Below are 18,619 nucleotides of genomic sequence, written 5' to 3' on the forward strand. Positions count from 1 at the left end.
GACGGAATTGGCCTATGGCGCCGCCACTCACCCATCTCCCCGCCCAGCCTGAGGAGGCCGGCAGGCTCTATACAGTGCCCCCGGCCGAACACCGCAAATCACAGCAGCCGAGGTGCGCGTGAGGAGAGGTCGCCGATTCCAGCCCAACACCCGCTCTGGGTAAGACCCGGCCCGGAGGGCGGCAGCGCTACCCGGGCGGGCACAGAGGCGCCAGCCTGCGCAGAGCGGAGGGGAGCCCTCCAGGAGATCGGGGGACGAAATGGCTGTAGGGGCGGATGGGGGGCGGGGGTTTCAGGGACCTCGCCCTGTTAGGGGTCTGGGCATCAGCTGACAGGTGCGCGCCGCAAGGGGACGCTGGGGATGCCCCCCTGTGCGGGGGGCGCGGGCGGCAGCTGGCACGACTGGATACCCCGTGTGCTGGGGGCCTGGGCAGGTGGGTGTCAGGGAAGCCCCCTTGTGCTGGGGGCCTGTGTAGTAGCAGGCGGGGATGCATTAGCCGGGATGCGGGATACACCCTCTCTAGGGGCTTGGGCGATGAAATGGGTAGTGGGCATGGAGCAGAGCGAGACCCTGGCCTGGCTGGTCAGCCCACCTGAAGGTAGTGGGTACAAGGGAGTTCTCGGGGGGAGAAAGGATTGCCTCAAGGCCCAGTGGACCTGGACCACACAGTCAAAGAGTAGGCAGGGAACAGGGGCAATGTCTCTTTCCCACTAGCACAGTGCCAAGACCTATTAAAACCAACAGGCTACCAGTACTGGTCTTTGATGCAGTAGTGAAGGGAGTTTATTCAAAAAATACTTAAGGGGCTCAGAATAATTTTGCTTGTTAATTCATGGGTGACTGTGTCAGTGTCCAGCCTTTGTTAGTGGTAGCATTGTAAAATTAACCCACTAAACAAAAAGGCAATATACATTGAGAACTAAAAGCAACAAAATCTAAATGCAGGTGTTCATACTGAAATAAGGAAACAGTGAGCAGCAACTGAAAGGAAACACCACCTGTGAGTACTGCATTTGCAAAGGAAATTTTTGTATAAGAGAGTTGTTGGAAAGTCACTTAATTTGGAGCCTGTTGTATGTGGTCGGTATTACTAGTAGTATTTAGCCTTTTCTAAGCACCACTGACAGACTTAAAAATTGGATCTAGTGGATTTCTGTTTTCAATATCACCCACAATGGGTTAGGCATTGGATAAACAAAAGACACCACAGTGCCTGCCAAATGTAAAATGATGCAAGTGGACGGGAAAGATACACAAATAAAGTGGTCAAAATGGGGAATTACTTCAGCTTGAGAGTTTGTTTGTTTTAACATACCACTACTAGTTTCACCTCAATGTAGCCATTATTAGTCAGTTTCTCTTCTCACTTGTCATCAGGATGTGTAGAGAGGTGTACTGGCTTTGAAGAGCAGAAAAAGCATTCCATGCATAAAGGGCAGGGAATAGAAGTAAGTGTGGAAACTTTTGTTGAAGCAATCTCTTACTGTTGGGCATGCACAGATTTGGTTCACAAGGACAGTGGTTCTCAAGCAGAAATGTGTGTCCCCTTGTGGTATACAGAAGTTTTCCAGGGGGTACATCAACTCACCTAGATATTTGCCTAGTTTTACAGCAGGCTATATAAAATGCACTAGGGCAATCAGTACAAACAAAAGTTTCTTATACACAGTGACTTGTTTATACTGCTATATGTACATTATACACTGAAATGTAAGTACAATATTAATATTCCAGCTGATTTTTTTATAATATGGTAAAAATGAGAAACAGCAATAGTAATAGGGTGCCATGATACTTCAGTGTTTTATTTTCTGATTTTGTAAGCAAGTAATTTTTAAGTGAAGTGAAACATGGGGGTATGCAAGATAATTTAGATGCCCCCAAAGGGTACAGTAGTCTGGAAAGATCGGGAGCCACTGCTCTAGGATAAGTTTTTCATTGAAACACTAGTCAAAAGAATTTAAAATGTCTTGTATAGATAATGGACTTTGCAAATTAAGCTGAAAATGGACTACAGCACATACATGCATTTATTTACAGTTGAGGTGGGTAGTGTTAGCTTTATATGAAAGTGTGTTAAACATTTATATTACATTAGTGCTCCATCCTCTAATCAGGGTTGGACTCCTCATTATAGAAGTACACAGTATGACACTGTTCCTGTACTAAAAAGTTAAAATATAAAAATGGCAAGACAAATAATAATAAACAAGCAGAAAACTGTTAAAAGTACAAAGTTTTCTAGTTACTATTTTCCCCAAACTACTCTCCCTCACATATGAATCATTTGTACATTGATATCTATACCTGTAGCTTGAAGAGTGATTTCATGATAAAAAATTCCTCACAAAGTGTCCCTACATATTAAGTATGGGAGAATGTGGATATGAAAGTAAAAAGCTGAACCAATTTCACTTAGACGTTGAACTGTCATGTTACAACCTGGATTTAATTTGAGAATAGAGCTAATGGTTTATCTGTGCTTGTTTCATTTAAATTAAAATAGGCAAAAGCAGCATTGTTCTTCTGCACAGTAAAGTTTCAAAAAGCTGCATTAAGTCAATGGTCATTTGTAAGCTTTTGAAAGAACAACCATGATATTTTGTTCAGAGTTATGGACATTTCAGATTTACGATCTACTTCCATAACTGAGATTCTACTGCATATGGGTACTAAACGTTATACACCAAATTCTGAAATTAGCATTAGTTGTACACTCATAGGTACAGTATCCCTGACAAAGTATTGCAGAATGAGTTTCATATGACTGATGTGTTGGACCTTCCCCCAGTTTTCCTGGGAAACTCAGCACCTAGATACTACAGTACATTGATTAGCTCTATGAAAATACCTACTAAGGGAATGGAATTGTGACTTGGTTTGCAAACAGGATGGCCATTGAGTAATGAAAAAAGCATCTGAAGTGCAGCAAAGTATAGCAAAAACATTTCTAGAGAATTGAAATCTTGAACTCTGATGACTCAAATGAGGTGGAGGTTGACCAGTCAATTTGTAACTTTGGTTTTCATAACTTTACTGTGCTACAATAGATGTAAACAACTGCAATGTTTAACATCATTCTAAATATAGTGAAGGCATCATATAATCAGTTATTTAAATTTTATCTAAGGTGACTAGGTAATTAGATCCAAATCATCACCATCATCTGGATCACCAACACATGATCTGATCTTTGTGTGAATTTTAAACCTTTCAGAGTAGCATTTCCCAAACTATGGGCCGCGGCCCAGAAAAAAATACTGGGCCTCAGTGTGGCTGCAGGGAGGGGAGCAGAGCGGGGTGGGCTGGGAGGAGTTGTGTGTATGGGGGGGGGGAAGCAGAGTTGGAGGCAGCGGGGCTGTCCTGCAGAGATGGGAGGAGGCTAGTGGCCGGTGGAAGCAGGGTTGGGGATAGCGGGGCTGTCCCGCGGATATCTGGGTGGGCGGGCAGGCAGCGGAAGCAGGGTTGGAGGCGGCAGGTCTGTCTCACGGAAATCGGGGCAGGCGGCGGAACCATGGCTGGACAGGGGGCGGGCGGGCTAGCTGGGTGAGATCAGGAGGAGGAGAACAGGAGAACCAGCTGCTGGAAGCAGGGCTGGACGGGGGCAGCGGGGCTGGTCGGGGGGGGGGGGGGTCTTTGGGGGAGCAGGGCTGACTGGGGGAGATTGGTGGGGGGCAACGGGGAACCGGCTGCCAGAAGCAGGGCTGGACCGGGGCTGCAGAGCTGGACTGGGGAGATGGGGAAGAGAAGGGGGGAGGGAGCGGGACTCACCCGGGCACATGCAGACCCTGGAACACAAGTGAGTCCGACCCTGGGGATTCCATTTTGCCCCCCCCCCCCCCATACCCACCCTCGAGTAGTTGCAAACTGCCTGGCAGGTAAACACACTCATGCAGCGTGAGCACATTTACCAGCCAGGCAGTTCGCAGCTAAGGACTGATACACCTAATTATAATAAAACTTACCTAATTAGAAAATACCAGACATTTTATATGTTTGGTAATTTCTCAATTTGTTTCCCGGACAAAACCCTCAAATACCAGACTGTCCGGTACAAAACCGGCAACCCTATCCTTCCTTGCACTTTCCTTTCTAGCCAGATACCCTACCCCCAATATGCTCCTGCTCCCGCCTCCTAGAGTGCCCAGGTGGCGCCGGGTCCCCCAAGTCCTGGCCCAGGATGGGCGGAGGATGCATCCGGGTGAAACACTGAACATTTATTAATTTTCCATTCTTTTTTGTATATGTGTTTATATTTTTGGGCTGCAAAAAACTACTGGAAAAAAAACGGGTTCCAACTAAAGTAAAAAGTTTGGAAAACCCTGGTCTAGCCAGCTTTCTATCCCTCTTACAGTCCATTTATCCAATCCATATTCCCTTAACTTGCTGGCAAGAATATTGTGGGTGACTATCAAAAGCTTTGCTTACGCTGGCACTGGGGGCTTTGGGAGGACCAGAAACAACTTATTTGAATATTCATCAGTTGCTTAATGAATATGCAAATATGCAAATAAATGTTACCCATCCTCCAAAAGCTCGTGAATGGATTTATTGGTCCCCGTGTCAAAAAGTTTGGGAGCCCCTGCTTCAGAGTACAGACAATTTTTTTTGTTTTAGATAACAAACAACATACTTCACATAAAATGTGTATTCTCAAGGTTCTACTTGTTTACTAGACAAACTGAGAATTTCACTTCTGTGTCTTTTTTTTTAAACAAATGAAAGGAACTTACTAAAATTGTATTTTCATTCTGTACCTATAAATTCTTGGCAATCAAATTAATTGATTTCTGTTGCAATTTGTGACCAAAAGGTTTGGCATGTGACAAGGAATATTCTTTTCTCACTTTACTGGTCTGGTATCCTCTTTCAACACAGTACAGAACACTGTCTCTTTAATCTCCTAACACCATTTCAGCAGTTTGGGTTTGGGCTTCAGGCTAAAAGTTTGAATCAAGCAACGAACTCAGTAAAGTAGCTCTATGTTACATTTTTGCTGTTTGAGGTTATTTTAAAATCTGTTCAGAAAAGCTTTCAGATTTTAGCATTTGTTTGTACCTAGCTGGTATTGTTCTATGTCTAGTTTAATTACTTTAAATTTTGAGCAGGAAAAAAATAAAGGAATTAAAATCATGAAACAGAACAAGGGAGACAGATAAGATTGATGAAAAGTAAAATCTGCAAATGTTGTATAGAAATTAATCTCAATTTAAAAGTTAGTCTGTTAGAGCTTGTTTACACTACAGAAAAGATCGAAGCTGCCACAGTCAATTTTCTGGGGTTTCAATTAACGGGTCTAGTGAAGACACACTAATTCAAACTGAGAGAGCACTCCCATCCGCGCCATTAGACCTGCTTCTCACGAGGAGTAAGGGAAGTCGAGGGGAACGTGTGCTCCTGATGACCTTCCACTGTGGTGGTGGTGCCAAAACACATTTAAGATACACAACTCCAGCTACATTAATTATGTATCTTAAGTTAACTTTCATCTTTAGTGTAGACCAGGCTTTAGACCTTGAGCTGAACTGCATTCTGCTTTGAGATTGTGACTGTGTCACTGAAACTACCTTGTTGACTAAGTTTAGCTATTAGCTGTAGTGATTCACCAGTCTGGTTGGGCAAGAAGCAGTACATATTGGTCTGTTTATTAATCCAGATAAAATTAAGTTCCTGGCCATCATCAAGGAGATTCCAGCTCCAAGTTATAACCTGCTTAGTATTAACCTGGGAAGATGAGACATTGAGCAGCTGGCCACAGTTAAACATTTGAGCAGAATTGGTCATAGATAGTGCAGCAGGGTGCTTGAAGGATGTCCCAACCACCCCATATGCATCATCAAACTTACTGTAAAGCTGCATATCTATAAAACCACTAACTATTGTGTGGAAGTAGAAGGTGGGAACTGAGGAAGAACATTCCTTTTGAAGTTTTTGATTCTCATCATCTTTATCAGCTTCTTCATTTCAAATGGCAGGATGGGATCTGAAATGAGGTTATTTGAAGCCAAACTTAGCAATTACCACTATGCTTTCTTGATATGGGCATATTGGAATAAAGACCAACACAATTCTGAGGCATGTAATACAGCTAAATGACTGATGATCTTGTGGTCAGGAAAAGCTTTGTTGGTACTACAAGATTGCCAGTGGTACAGATAATTTTAAGCACTGTGCTACCTGCTGAAGATTAGTTTGGGTGATGCTCAATGTGTTAGGAAGCCGTGAGGCTTTGGGATTTACCATGCTGGTGATACCAAGCAGTAGACATTATTTGCTTGCATGGTTTGCATAAGATAATTTACAGCAGCGGTGGGCCCATTGGGGATCTATGTGTTGGCGTGCAAGGCATTTTGTTTATTGTTCCCCACACGCAGGGTTGCCAGATTCTTCTGGTTTCCATCCGTGTCATTTTTTTCCTATTACCAAAGTGACATGCATGTAAAGCAAAAGCATGTGAAGTGAAGGGCATGCTAGCCATGTGCTTCCTCTGCATCCAGTCAAAGTGCTGCCACAGTTGTCAGCCGACCCTATAAATTCTAGGTACACAAGTGCAGTTAGCAAATGTACCCTAGCCCAGACGACCATCTTCATTATGATAATCTTGTGGCACAAGATGGAGGGCCACTCACTCAGCCTGCTCATTAGTCTAAAGTTGTCCATCACTGTTTTACAGTGAAAAATTTGTCCTAATGTCATGCTTAAACAAAGCACACGAGATCTTTTATAGGGGAAAAGGCAGAACGCCGCATTTATTGAGAATACAACAATTGCATATGCTTTTCAAACACACACATACACACAAAACATCATGCATACAAAGTTCTGCCAGATGATACAGTTACCAGTCTAGACAGAGTCTGTGTCAATCTAGTGGGCAGCTAGATTGAGCACAGGGGGGAGCAGGGCCTTGTCGATTGATCAATCCGATACTCCTCTTGAGACAGTGTGGCAGACAAACCCAGAATTCAATAGCAAAACACCCTGCTTTATATAATCTTTCTTCTCTGTTAAAATCCGTGGATCCCGCTCTGTCAACTCGTGATTGGAGTGTTATATTGTTGATGTCAATCATTCCCAAACATCTCTTCAAGGCTCATCCTGTAATCAATTGTCCTTTTAGGGGTGCCCGCTCTACTTCAAAGTTTGTCAATCTGCCAGTCTGATCCATTCTTTGACCGTGGGTACGCACTGACCGTTTCTCTGCTCTTTTCAGTCTTTTACTGTTTGTCTTCACCCCACATTCTCCCCCTTCTCTGGCCATCTACACATAAGAATTATAGTGCAGAGTGATTATTAGCCTTGCCTGCAAGGAGACCAACATCAGAGTAGCAGTACTTTAGTCTTTATTTCTATTCAAATCATTGGCTTGTCTCCTGAAATTGCTAACTGGTGCAAATTATAGTGATACTTTTTGAATATCTGTCTGTTGGAAACTGGACAAGAGATCCACCACTTCATGTCACATAGGTCGCTGAGCCACATTCACATGGTAACAACTCAGTCAATATTAACATACCCGGATTTGAACTAATGACCTGCATCTATAGGGGAACTAAATAGTCTGTGAAAGGCTTCATGTCTGATTTCTAATTCTCTGAGCCATCTGTTTCCTCTCAGCAGTTCTTAAAGTAGTAACAGTATTTTCACTTAAAAACTTCAATCCCCCAAAAAACCCACTGGGAAAAAATTTTGTTGCAGGAAAAAAAAAAGGAGGGGGGACCAAAATTTTGTTGAGGGAGGAAAAAAAACCACCACCACCCTCCGAGAACCTGGATCACTGCTAGGGGTTACGAGGTAATCATTTAAAAAAAAAAACAAAAACCCGGACACGCTTTGGGGGGGGGGGGGGGGGGGGGGAAGGTGGAGGACATGGGGGGGGCAACGGGAAGCAGGGCTGGTCGTGGGGGGGGGCGGGGGGAACGGGGTTGGCCACAGGATATTGGGGGAACGGGGACTGGCTGGAAGGGGGCGGGACTGGCCGGGAGGAAGGGGGAGCTGGAAGCAGAGCTGGTGGGGGCGGGGAGAGGTGCAGCGGCGCTGGCCGGGGGAGACAAGGAAGAGGAATGGGCCAGCGGGAAGCAAAGCTAGGGGCAGTGCAAGGGGGGTGGCCGGGGAAGATCAGGAAGGGAAGTGGGAGAGAACCGGCCAGCCAGGAAGGGTGGTGGGGGGGGGGTTGAGCAAATTGGCCGGCGGGGAACGGGACTGACCTGGGCACTTGCTGCCTGTCCCGCCCAGGTTCCCGGTGACGCACGAGCGAGGAGGAGGCTTCCCCTCCTCCTCACACTCAACCAATTGAGGGCTCCTGGCAGCAATCGCGGCCCCACCTCCCAGCTGGGACTCCCAGCCGCTCCCCCTACCCCCGCCAGGCTTCTGTCTGGTGTGCAGCCAGAAAAAATCAGAAAATACCAGACATTGCACATGTCCGGTACTTTGTTGTTGTTTTTTTACCAGACAGAGCGTGCAAATACTGGACAGTCTGGTACAGTACCGGATACCTGGTAACCCTCTGCCTGTACCTTAGATCTGTTGTTCATAGCACAAGTACAGGCAGTCCCCGACTTACGCGGATCCGATTTATGTCGGATCCGCACTTACGAACGGGGCTTTCTCGCCCCGGAGGTCGAGGTGGCGGATTGCTTACCTGCGAGCTCCGGGGCGAGAAAGCCCCGTTTGTAAGCTGCTCCGGTGCCCCTGGTCTGCTGGAGACCGTCTCCAGCAGACCCGGGGCACCGGGCGGGTTCCCGCGCTTCTGAGGCTTTGCCAGAGCAAAGCCTCAGAAGCGCGGGGAACCGCCGCTGCTGCCGCTTCAGTCCGGGTGCCTGTGGTCTGCTGGGGACCGTCCCCAGCAGACCACAGGCACCAGGACTGAAGCTGCAGCCGCGGCAGGGTCCCGTGCCTCTGAGGCTTTGCTAGAGCAAAGCCTCAGAGGCGCGGCACCCCGCTGCCGCTGCGGCTCTGCTCCCCGTGTCCCCGGTCTGCTGGGTGGGGGGCGCAACTAGTGTGCCTCCCCCCCAGCAGACCAGGCTTTTATTTTGGACCCTGGGGCAGAGCAGCTGGGGCGCTGCCGATTGGTCCTGCAGCACCGCTCTGGGCACTACTGGACCAACCCGGCAGCACCCCAGCTGCTCTGCCCCAGGTCCTGATTCAGCCGCTGCTGGTCAGTTTCAGCAGCGGCTGAATCAGGACGCCTGGGGCAGAGCAGATGGGGTGCTGCTGGGTTGGTCCAGTAGCACCGAGGAGTGGCGCTACTGGAGCAACCCAGCAGCACCCCAGCTGCTCTGCCCCAGGCGTCCCCAAGTCAGCTTCTGCTGAAACTGACCAGCGCTGACTACAGGAAGCCCGAGGCAGAGTTGCTCTGCCCCGGGCTTCCTGGAATCAGCTGCTGATCAGTTTCAGCAGCAGCTGACTTGGGGACGCCTGGGGTTCTTAAGTTGATTCTGTATGTAAGTCAGAACTGGCGGTCAGTTTCAGCAGCGGCTGAATCTGGACACCAGTTCCGACTTACATACAGATTCAACTTAAGAACAAACCTACAGTCCCTATCTTGTACGTACCCCGGGGACTGCCTGTATGTACTTTGTGTGCATGCCATAAACATGGTATCTCACCAAGACAAGGGCTGTTCTGTTATGATTATCCCTATTTAAGGTGTGATATGCCTGAAACTTCTGAAGGGAATGGCAAAAATAACATACAGTTTTGTTGATGTTTGTGTTTCTGTAGAATGCAACAGGTGTTAAAACTTATAACCATTTAGTTGTAGACAGACTTTGCTTGTTAGTTCCTGGTGTGCTGAAGGAAGCAAAATGTTTCTTTAGCTCATTATCAAAAGTTCTTGTACAGAAAGGGCTGTGAAGGGTAAATTGACACTTTGACGCTTATCGGCTGCTCCTTTCCAGGTGTAAATTTAAGTTCTCCAGGAAGTGAAATTGAAATCTGTTTTCTTGGCTGACAACACCACCTCTAGAAATTAAATTGGGGACTTCCCGAATTGACAGCATAAACTAAAGAGCTCATAATTGGAACATTCTCACTGGAACACTGAATTGCATAAAGAGTGACTGAAGAAACAATGAAATTTATTATGAAAAGTCTAATGGGTTTTTATTTCAGAAAATCTTTATCTATAAAATGTGGCTGGTGATGATATTTATTTCATGTGTATGGGTCCTAACCAATTTATTAGCTATTGTAGAACAGAATATCCAAAGCTTTTGTCTTTGTTTTTTCCATTTCAGATTTGTTTTATAGACATGGAAAGCTTTTATTCTAGGTAATTGAATTTTCACTTCAATGTCAAACTAACAGGAACTGAGTCTCACCAGTTTTGCAACATGCTGGTTTTTTAAATGCTGAAATTGCTGCTGTGGCTTTATTCTGCTATCTTCTGACCTAGTCTTTCAAAAATTTATTCCGTAGTTTCCGGAGCTGTGAAGTAAACAAGAAAGAGAATGATTTTGAAAGCAGTTGTATTGCTAGGCTATATCCTGGGAATCAGCACATTTCCTCTTGAGGATCCTGAAGATGGAGGCAAGCACTGGGTTGTCATTGTAGCAGGGTCAAATGGCTGGTATAATTACAGACACCAGGTAAGATTGACCTCTCCAGTTCACAATGATATCTAACAGTGATTCGTGTAATATTATGCAAACACCAGTCACTGTGCAATGTAGTTTCTTCACAGATACCTGTTCCATAAACGTATTATTTGCTCAAAAGTCAGAAATACTTACTGTAGTATGTAACCTAATGCTTATATTAGGTTTTATACCAGACAATTGGAGGATAGGTAATGTGACACCGATATTTAAAAAAGTCTCCTGAGGCAGTTACAGGCCAGTAAGACTAACTTTACTACCAGGCAAATCAGCTGAAACTATAGTAAAGAACAGAGTGATCAGACACCGATGAATTGATGTTGAAGAGTCAACATGGCTTTTTTTTAAAAGGGAAATCATGCCTCAGCAATCCAATAGAATTCTTTAAGGAGGTCAACAAATGTGGATGAGGGTGATCCAGTTGATACAGTGTATTTGAATTTTCAGAAAACCTTGGACAAAGTCCATCACCAAAGGCTCTAAGCAAAGAAAGCAGTCATGGGATACGAGGGAAAGTCTTCTCATGAACCAAAACAATGAGTAAGAATGAACAGTTTTCAGAATGGAAGGAGATAAATAGTGATATCTTCAGGGATCTGTACTGGGTCTCGTACTGTTCAGCATATTCATAATTGGGCTGAAAAAAGGGGTAAACAGGTAGCAAAATTTCAAGATTAAACAAAATTACTTAGGATATTTACATTCAAAGCAGATTGGTGACATCGTTTTGTAACTCTTCACAAGCTGTGTGGCAATAAAATGGCAGATGATGTTGACTTGATAAATGCAAAGAAGTTCACATTGAAAAACAATCCATCTAGATCAGTGTTTCCCAATTTTATTTGGCCACGGAACCCTTTTAAACTCGAAAGAATTTTGCGGAACCCCTCATAACAGTCTTTTATATGGAGCTGAAAAAGTAGACCACAAATAAGTAAGGATAATAATAAACAAATTCTAAATAAGGTCATGAAATCAACATTAAGTTTAGTTGCACATATTTAAAGACAAAAATCAAATTGAATATGTACAAAAAATAAAGCTAAAAAAACTAATATGCATTATATTGGCAGTTTTCAATGTGAAGACTGGTTTTTCTTCTTTTCTTGGCAAATTCTTTTTATATTTGGTTTAATACTGGAAAGTTGGATTCGCATATCTGGCGTGGCATTCAGTCAATTTCTGTATTTTGTTTTTGTTGCTGTGTAATTCGAGAAACCAGTTTCACACAAGGGTAACAGCTGACAAATTGCACGTCTTGATAAAGCTGAATATTCTTGACATAAGCCACCCCAAAATGTAATCAGAGAAACTTCTTTACATTTTTGTATCATTTGGCTGTCTGAAGCGATTTTGATCACGTTTTTATAATCTCGTGTAGAAAAACAGACTGGCTTTTCTGTTTTACTTAATGCATTTCGAATCCAGTTGTTGTTGTAATTTATGGTTGGAAAATACTTCATGTTGTTTGTTTATAAATCCCAAAGATGATCTGCAATGACGTAGCGAATATCTTCATCAATTCGCATTTGTTTTCTTCAAGGAAATCATTCAGGGTTGGGAAACAAACGGTGGTATATAACAGGCGATCGTACTATTGACTGCGCGCGCAGCGCTGAGTAGTGACATCATCATTCCCTCTCTTTGACTAAGCTGGCATTACACAGGGAAACTTATCGTGTCAAACACAAATGAAAATTGTTTTCAATAAAGTTAATAAATACTTAAATATTAATTATGTTTAAAAAACCATAAAATGTTATTGTAATGGAATTTTCTCACGGAATCCTTATTTTCACTTTGGAACACCATTTGGGAAACACCAATCTAGCTATACAAAATGATAGGATTTAAATTAGCTGTTATAATTTAACAGGGAGACCTTCGCATAGTTTTGGATAGGTCTCTGAAAATATTTGGTCAGTGTGCGGTCAAAAAACTAACATTAGGAAAGGGATAGATAATACAGAAAATATCAGAATGCTGCTATATAAGTACATGCTACATCTGTACCTTGAATACTGCACACAGTTCTGGTTGCCACATTTAAAGAAAGATCTATTGGAAAAGGTAAAGAGAAAAATCAACAAAAATGAGTTGGAATATTTTCCATATGAGGAGAAATTAAAAAGAGACTGGAACTATTAAATTCACAAAAGAGACAACTAAGAGGGGAGGTAATATGTTAGAGATCTATAAAATCATGACTGGTGTGGCAAAATTAAATAAAGGAAGTGTTGTTTAGTCCTTCACATAACAAAAGAACTAAGGGTCATTCAATGAAATGACTAGGCAGCAAGTTTAAAACAAAGAAAAGGCAGTATTTCTGCACACAAAGCACAGTCAACCTGTGGAATTCATCCAGGGATGTTGTGAAGGTTAAAAGAATAACTGAATAAAGAATTAAAAAAAAGAATTGAAGGAGGATAGGTCCATCAATAGCTATGAGCCAAGATTAGCCTGGAATGCAGAAACCCCATGTTGTGGGTGTCCCTAAGCTCTGAATGACAGAAGCTGGGACTGTCATGAATTTATTGCCCCATTCTGTTCATTCCCTCTGGAGCACCTAGCATTGGCCACTATAAGAAGATAGGATACTGAGCTAGATGGACCACTGGTCTGACCTAATATGGCCATTCTTATGTTCCTATGCAAGTTTTAATTAGTCTGGGCATGAACAAATTTCTGCTATCATCTCCCCATCAGTTCATATTAACAGATGTTTCCTTTTGTGGTATATGTATTTCATATGAAATGTTTTTTATTTTGAAATTAAATAAAATGCATAAATAATTTTTGCTAATCTAAAAGCCAATCTTGACTTGACTTTTCCTCTTATTCAAACTAGAGATGTAAGCGACTAGTTGACTACCCGAGAAGCCAAAGGTGGGCAATAATTTTTGCCCGGGAGCCACTTCAGAAATTTTTGAAGTAGCTCCGGGCCACCCTGGAAGTAGTGGGTTCTAAATGGGAATGGCCCCAGACCATGATTGGAAGAGGCTTTCCTGCCTCCTCCCCACTGCTAATCCAGTAGGGATTGGCAACCCATGGCTTCATTAGCAGCAGCACTGAAGGTAATCTGCTGCTGGTAGGGTTTTGGGTAGGGTTGCCAGATGGTTTCAACAAAAATACCAGACACACTTGACATTCCAGCACAATCTACATTACTTCTTATTTAGAAAATACCGGACATTTATATTTTCTCAATTTGTTTCCCGAACAGAAAACTCAAATACTGGACTGTCCGGTTCAAAACCAGACACCAGGCAACTGTACTTCTGGGGTGAGGGGAGGAGGACAATTGCAGGGGGGTGGAGGGTTTAGCAGAGAGGCCTGCTCTGGGGGAGAGGGGAGAGTTCTAGACTGGGGGACACTCTAGCCCCTGAACTGGGCTGGGAGGCACCCAGGTTCCTGAGCAGGGGCTGGAGCTGGATGTACATGTGGCAACTTGCCAAGAGTTTCTATTTCTGCCTGTGGTGCCGGGGATGGGAGGATGGCAGCGGTGAGGCTTATGGCAGGGGGTGGGGGGCCCCGCTGCAGAGTCCCGATGCGGTGGGGAGGGCCAGACTGGTGTTCACTCTGTGGTGGGCGGGTGGCTGTCAGAGTGGCCCCTAGTAGTCTTAATTTTATTTTTTTGCTTAGCCCTCTTGTTTCTTGGCTTGACAAGTCAGAAGAGCACCCTCTCCTTTTAAAAAAAAATACCTCAGAACTGTTTTCTCGTCTGATGTCTTGTTAGCAGGTCATAGAATTTCACTTAGTCGTTTTTTAATCAAGTTTAATAATGGAGGATTGAACTAGAGCAGGTGTTTGAAAACCAGTTCTGTATACTATTGTCTGTTATGTTCCCTCAACTCACTTCTAACTATTTGGTGACATTTTTCCCTCTTTTTGTTTCTCTCGTCTTCCACTTTATATTCCTACTAGTAAAACATTCAATTAAGTTTCACGCTGTAATAATGTCCTGTTCAAGTACCTGGTCCCAGGACACCTAAGCTTAATGGTTTTGGAGTCTTGCTTTAAGTTTAATATATGCTTTGAGGTTCTATCAATGGACTCTTAGTGATAATAAATATATCTTCCAGATTCTTAAAAATAATGAAAGAAATCAAATCACTCTTAACCTTATCCATTGTATTTCTAAAGCAAACATTTTGAGGTCTAAATTTTTTTTAAAGAAATAAGTTAATTTTTTGTAGTTCAATTATTATCTGACTTTTTTCTTGCTCGATTAGTAGACACTAAATGTATGCTCCTTAAGTCTGGAAAGATGAGATTAAATAGGTCTAAAAATGTATCTGTTTCATTTTTGGATCCAGATGATATTGCAGACCTGTAGTACTGTTAAATTTGATACTTTTTTAAAGTTTCAGTTTTAATTTAATAAATTCCCTTCACTTTTTAAGTGTGTGTGTTGGGACTCTTATTATTTTAATCACCTTTTTAAAAATGGGGAACCTCACTAAAGTGCTATCAAGATTAAGAAAATGAAAACAGCAAACCTTTACAATTTCAGAGAAATACTTATGTGAAACCTTCTTTACAAGGAAATTGGTCTCGTCAATCTACAATAAAACCTGCTTTAATATCACCTGAAGAGGCCAATCAAACCTAGTTGCCCAGTAGGTCTAACCTTTAAAGGTGGAACAAATGGTACGTTGGGCTACTATAGCACCTTCCATCTGAAAGCATGGTAAAAATACTGTTTATGCTTCACAGCATCCTTTTGACATAAGTATTTGTTCCCTATTTTCCAGATATAGAATCTGAAGTATGGTGATAAATGACTTGGCGAAGTCATGTGCTAAAGCCAGGAATAGAATTCCGGTCTTGACTCCCATCCCATCCCATCCTTCCTCTCTTACTAGAAATTCTTGAAAATACTTTTAAGTGCTCACTTATGACACTGAGGGCTTGTCTATACTGTCACTTCACTGCACTGTAACTTTCTCACTCTAGGGAGTGAAAGCATTTCCCCCTTCCCTCCCGTCCCCACACAGAAAGTTACAGCGCTGTAAAGCACCACTGTAAAGGGACTTCCAGTACTGGGTGCTCCCAGCATTGTTAGCTACTCTCTGCGCAAAGATGGTTTACGCAGAGCACTCAGAGAGCTCTCTCCCACACAATCCAGTTTGTGTAAATTAAATTACAAGATGTGAATTGTCCTCTCAGCAGTATCTGTTACTCAGTTTATCTGCTTTCATTGCCTCATTGAATACTATTCTTTGAAAGCTTGAAGTTTGCTTCAATTGCTGTTAATTCTCAGTAAAATATGATCACCCACAGCTTTTTGCCTTGACTAAATTACTCAGATTACTTCCCTTGTGTTTAACAGCTGAGGTGTCCATTTACACTTCATGGAAGAGGCAAATTTCAAGTAATGTACATTTATACATAATCTTGTATCCTGAATTATTTCAAACCATTTTGAAGGCTATCTACAAACAGCATCATTGAAATATATCCTGTAGCCACCTGCACAGCAACTCCAACCAGGCAACATACTAGTACATAATCTGCTACAGAACAGTGGGATTGCTGATGGGGAGAGGAAAACATTTTGATCAAGAACTCTGAAGCTAGCCCTCTTCTTATATAAAAGTACCATGGGATTTTTGATATCCATGTTGAATGGATATGGCCTCACCTTTCAAAATACTATGTGAGAGATTCCATACACAAAATACTGCAGGGAACTCAGTTTCCATACTGTACTTGTAAGGATAAAGGGTTGGGTCATCCTTGGAGATAGGAACCTATAGTTTCAGGTCATTTTTTTATACTTGAAATTCAGTCACAGTAACCAGCAAATGGTTCAACTGCACTGATGCAAACTCCAGGGCTACGTCTACATTGCGCTTTTTTGCGCAATAACGCATGCAAATGAGGCAGGGCGATGAATATCACTGCACCTCATTTGCATACTTAATGAGCCACCATTTTGCGCAATGTGTTTTTGCACAAGAAGGAGCCATCTACACTGTTCCTTCTTGCGCAAAACCCCCCTCTTGTGCAATAGCCGTTCTACCACTTATTTTCAGCAGCTGCTAACATGCAGTCCTCTAATGCCATGGGTGCCTAGAAAGGATAGACAAGTTCTGTATAATTAACTGGGAAAGTATTTTGAGAGAATGACTCAGTTTACAACAGTTACAATAAAAAAATAAGAGGCTATATTAGTGCCACAAATGTGGGTGCATCTCATTTTCTTGTGCCATATGACTGCTTTTGCTCAAGCTAGGCTAATGTCAGTTAACTGCCATGAAGACATAACCAATAAAACAAACATACAATTGCCTCAGAACAGTCTATCCTAAATTACAATATAATTCACCAGAGGATAAACTAAGCACATGATCCAATCTTTGTGAGTATATCTAGTCATATCATTCTTCCTCAGAAGTCCAGAAAACTAGATAGGCTGTGCAGGAAACCCTGTAACTCAATAGATTCAGGCAGGTTTACACTTAAAACACTGCATCAGTGCAGCTGCATCACTGTAGTGCTTAAATGAAGATGCTTCTTCTGTCAGCATATTTAATCCACCTACCAGAATGGCGGTAACTGTGTTGACAGAAATAGCGTAGTCTACATGGAGTTGTTAGGTCAGCATAACTATGTTGCTTGGGAGGAAAAGTTATTTACTTATTTTCATAACACAAGAATGAAGGGCCACCAAATAAAATTAAGAGGTAGCAGGTTTAAAATCAACAAAAAAATAGTATTTCTTCACACAACACATAGTCAACCTGTGGAACTCCTTGCCAGAGGATGTTGTGAAGTCCAGGATTTTAACAGAGTTCAAAAAAGGGCTTGATAAATTCATGGAGAATAGGTCCATCAATGACTTAGCCACAATGGGTAGGAATGATGTCCCTACATTCTCTTTTTCAGAAGCTGAGAGTGAGTGACAGGAGAGGGATCACTTGATGATTATTTGTTTTGTTCATTCCCTCTGGGGCACCTGGCATTCACCACTGTCAGAGGACAGGATACTGGGCTAAATGGACTTTTGATTTGACTCAGTGTGGCCGTTCTTATGAGGGAGGGGTGGATTTTTCACCCCCCTGAGCAAAGTAATTATACCAATATAGATCTGTATAGTAGCTCTATCCTTAGGATGCCTTTTAAGCCAGATATCAGGGTGAATTCCAAAAGGATCCCTCACAGAGGACATCTTTCAGTATCTCCCTCTTTTACCCCAAGGAAAGTCCTATGCAACTTGGGGCCATACATGTTAAACTGGACCCAGAAACTAATTAAGTAATCAGTATAGATTATGAGGCACTCTTTTACTTGTGCTCATAGCGAGATGCTTAAGTGGAGGCAATCTTGATTTGAATTTAATCCCACACAAAGAGCATGTGAATATAGCCTGTATTTGAGGTGACACAAACATGGTTGACATTCAGAAGATAAGGTTTTCATTCTTTAAAACACATGATGCCCCATCTCCATGGGCTGGGGTGAGCAATAAGCAGCCTGCGGGCCGGCTGCTGTTCACCAGGGTTAGCCTCTGGTGAGCAGCCACAAACTGTGTTTTCCTGAGCATCTGGAGGTATAGCTGCTTGCAGCTCATGTTGGTTATGGTTCACAGTTTCCAGCCAATGGGAGCTGTAGGAAGTGATGTGGCCTGGGTCATCGCTTTCCGCAGCTCCCATTGGCTGGGAACAGCAAACCGTGGCCATTGGGAACTGCAAGAGGTTTGTACCTGCAGATACTCAGGTAAATAGTCTGGTGGATCAGCGGGGCTAGCCCTGGCAAACCATGTCCAACCCATAGGCTGCTTATTGCCCACCCCTGACATAGGCCAGTGGTGACCAACCAGTCGATCAGGATTGACTGGTAGATCTTGGAGCCTTCGACAGGTGATCCTGACTGGTTTGGCCAAGAGGCTATCAAGTGCAGCATTTCAGCTGCCCCTCCTCGCACTACTGCACATCGCCTGCCCTTTGCCTTGGAGCTGCCCCTCCCCCCGGGAGCCTCCTGCTTGTGGTACAGAGCAGGGAAGGCAGAGGAGGTGG

At 43.3% G+C, this 18,619-nt stretch overlaps 1 protein-coding gene across 4 annotated transcripts in view; it reads left to right on the top strand.

Annotated features, from left to right (window-relative positions):
- The window catches only part of LGMN (legumain), a 49,667-nt gene continuing 31,048 nt past the window's right edge, over window positions 1–18,619 (top strand). Inside the window, exons 1-4 of one of the 4 annotated variants that reach the window (XM_089778378.1) lie at window positions 43–159; window positions 946–1,000; window positions 1,378–1,448; window positions 10,420–10,589. In XM_089778378.1, coding sequence (XP_089634504.1) covers window positions 10,452–10,589 — 138 coding nt within the window. In that variant the 5' untranslated portion in view covers window positions 43–159; window positions 946–1,000; window positions 1,378–1,448; window positions 10,420–10,451. Of the gene's footprint in view, window positions 160–945; window positions 1,001–1,377; window positions 1,449–10,419; window positions 10,590–18,619 lie in introns of all 4 variants that reach the window. The other 3 variants (XM_006133664.5, XM_006133662.5, XM_006133661.5) reach the window with 3 other exon arrangements.

This window comes from Pelodiscus sinensis, chromosome 5 (assembly GCF_052426305.1).
Source record: "Pelodiscus sinensis isolate ZL-2025 chromosome 5, ASM5242630v1, whole genome shotgun sequence".
NCBI lineage: Eukaryota > Metazoa > Chordata > Testudines > Trionychidae > Pelodiscus > Pelodiscus sinensis.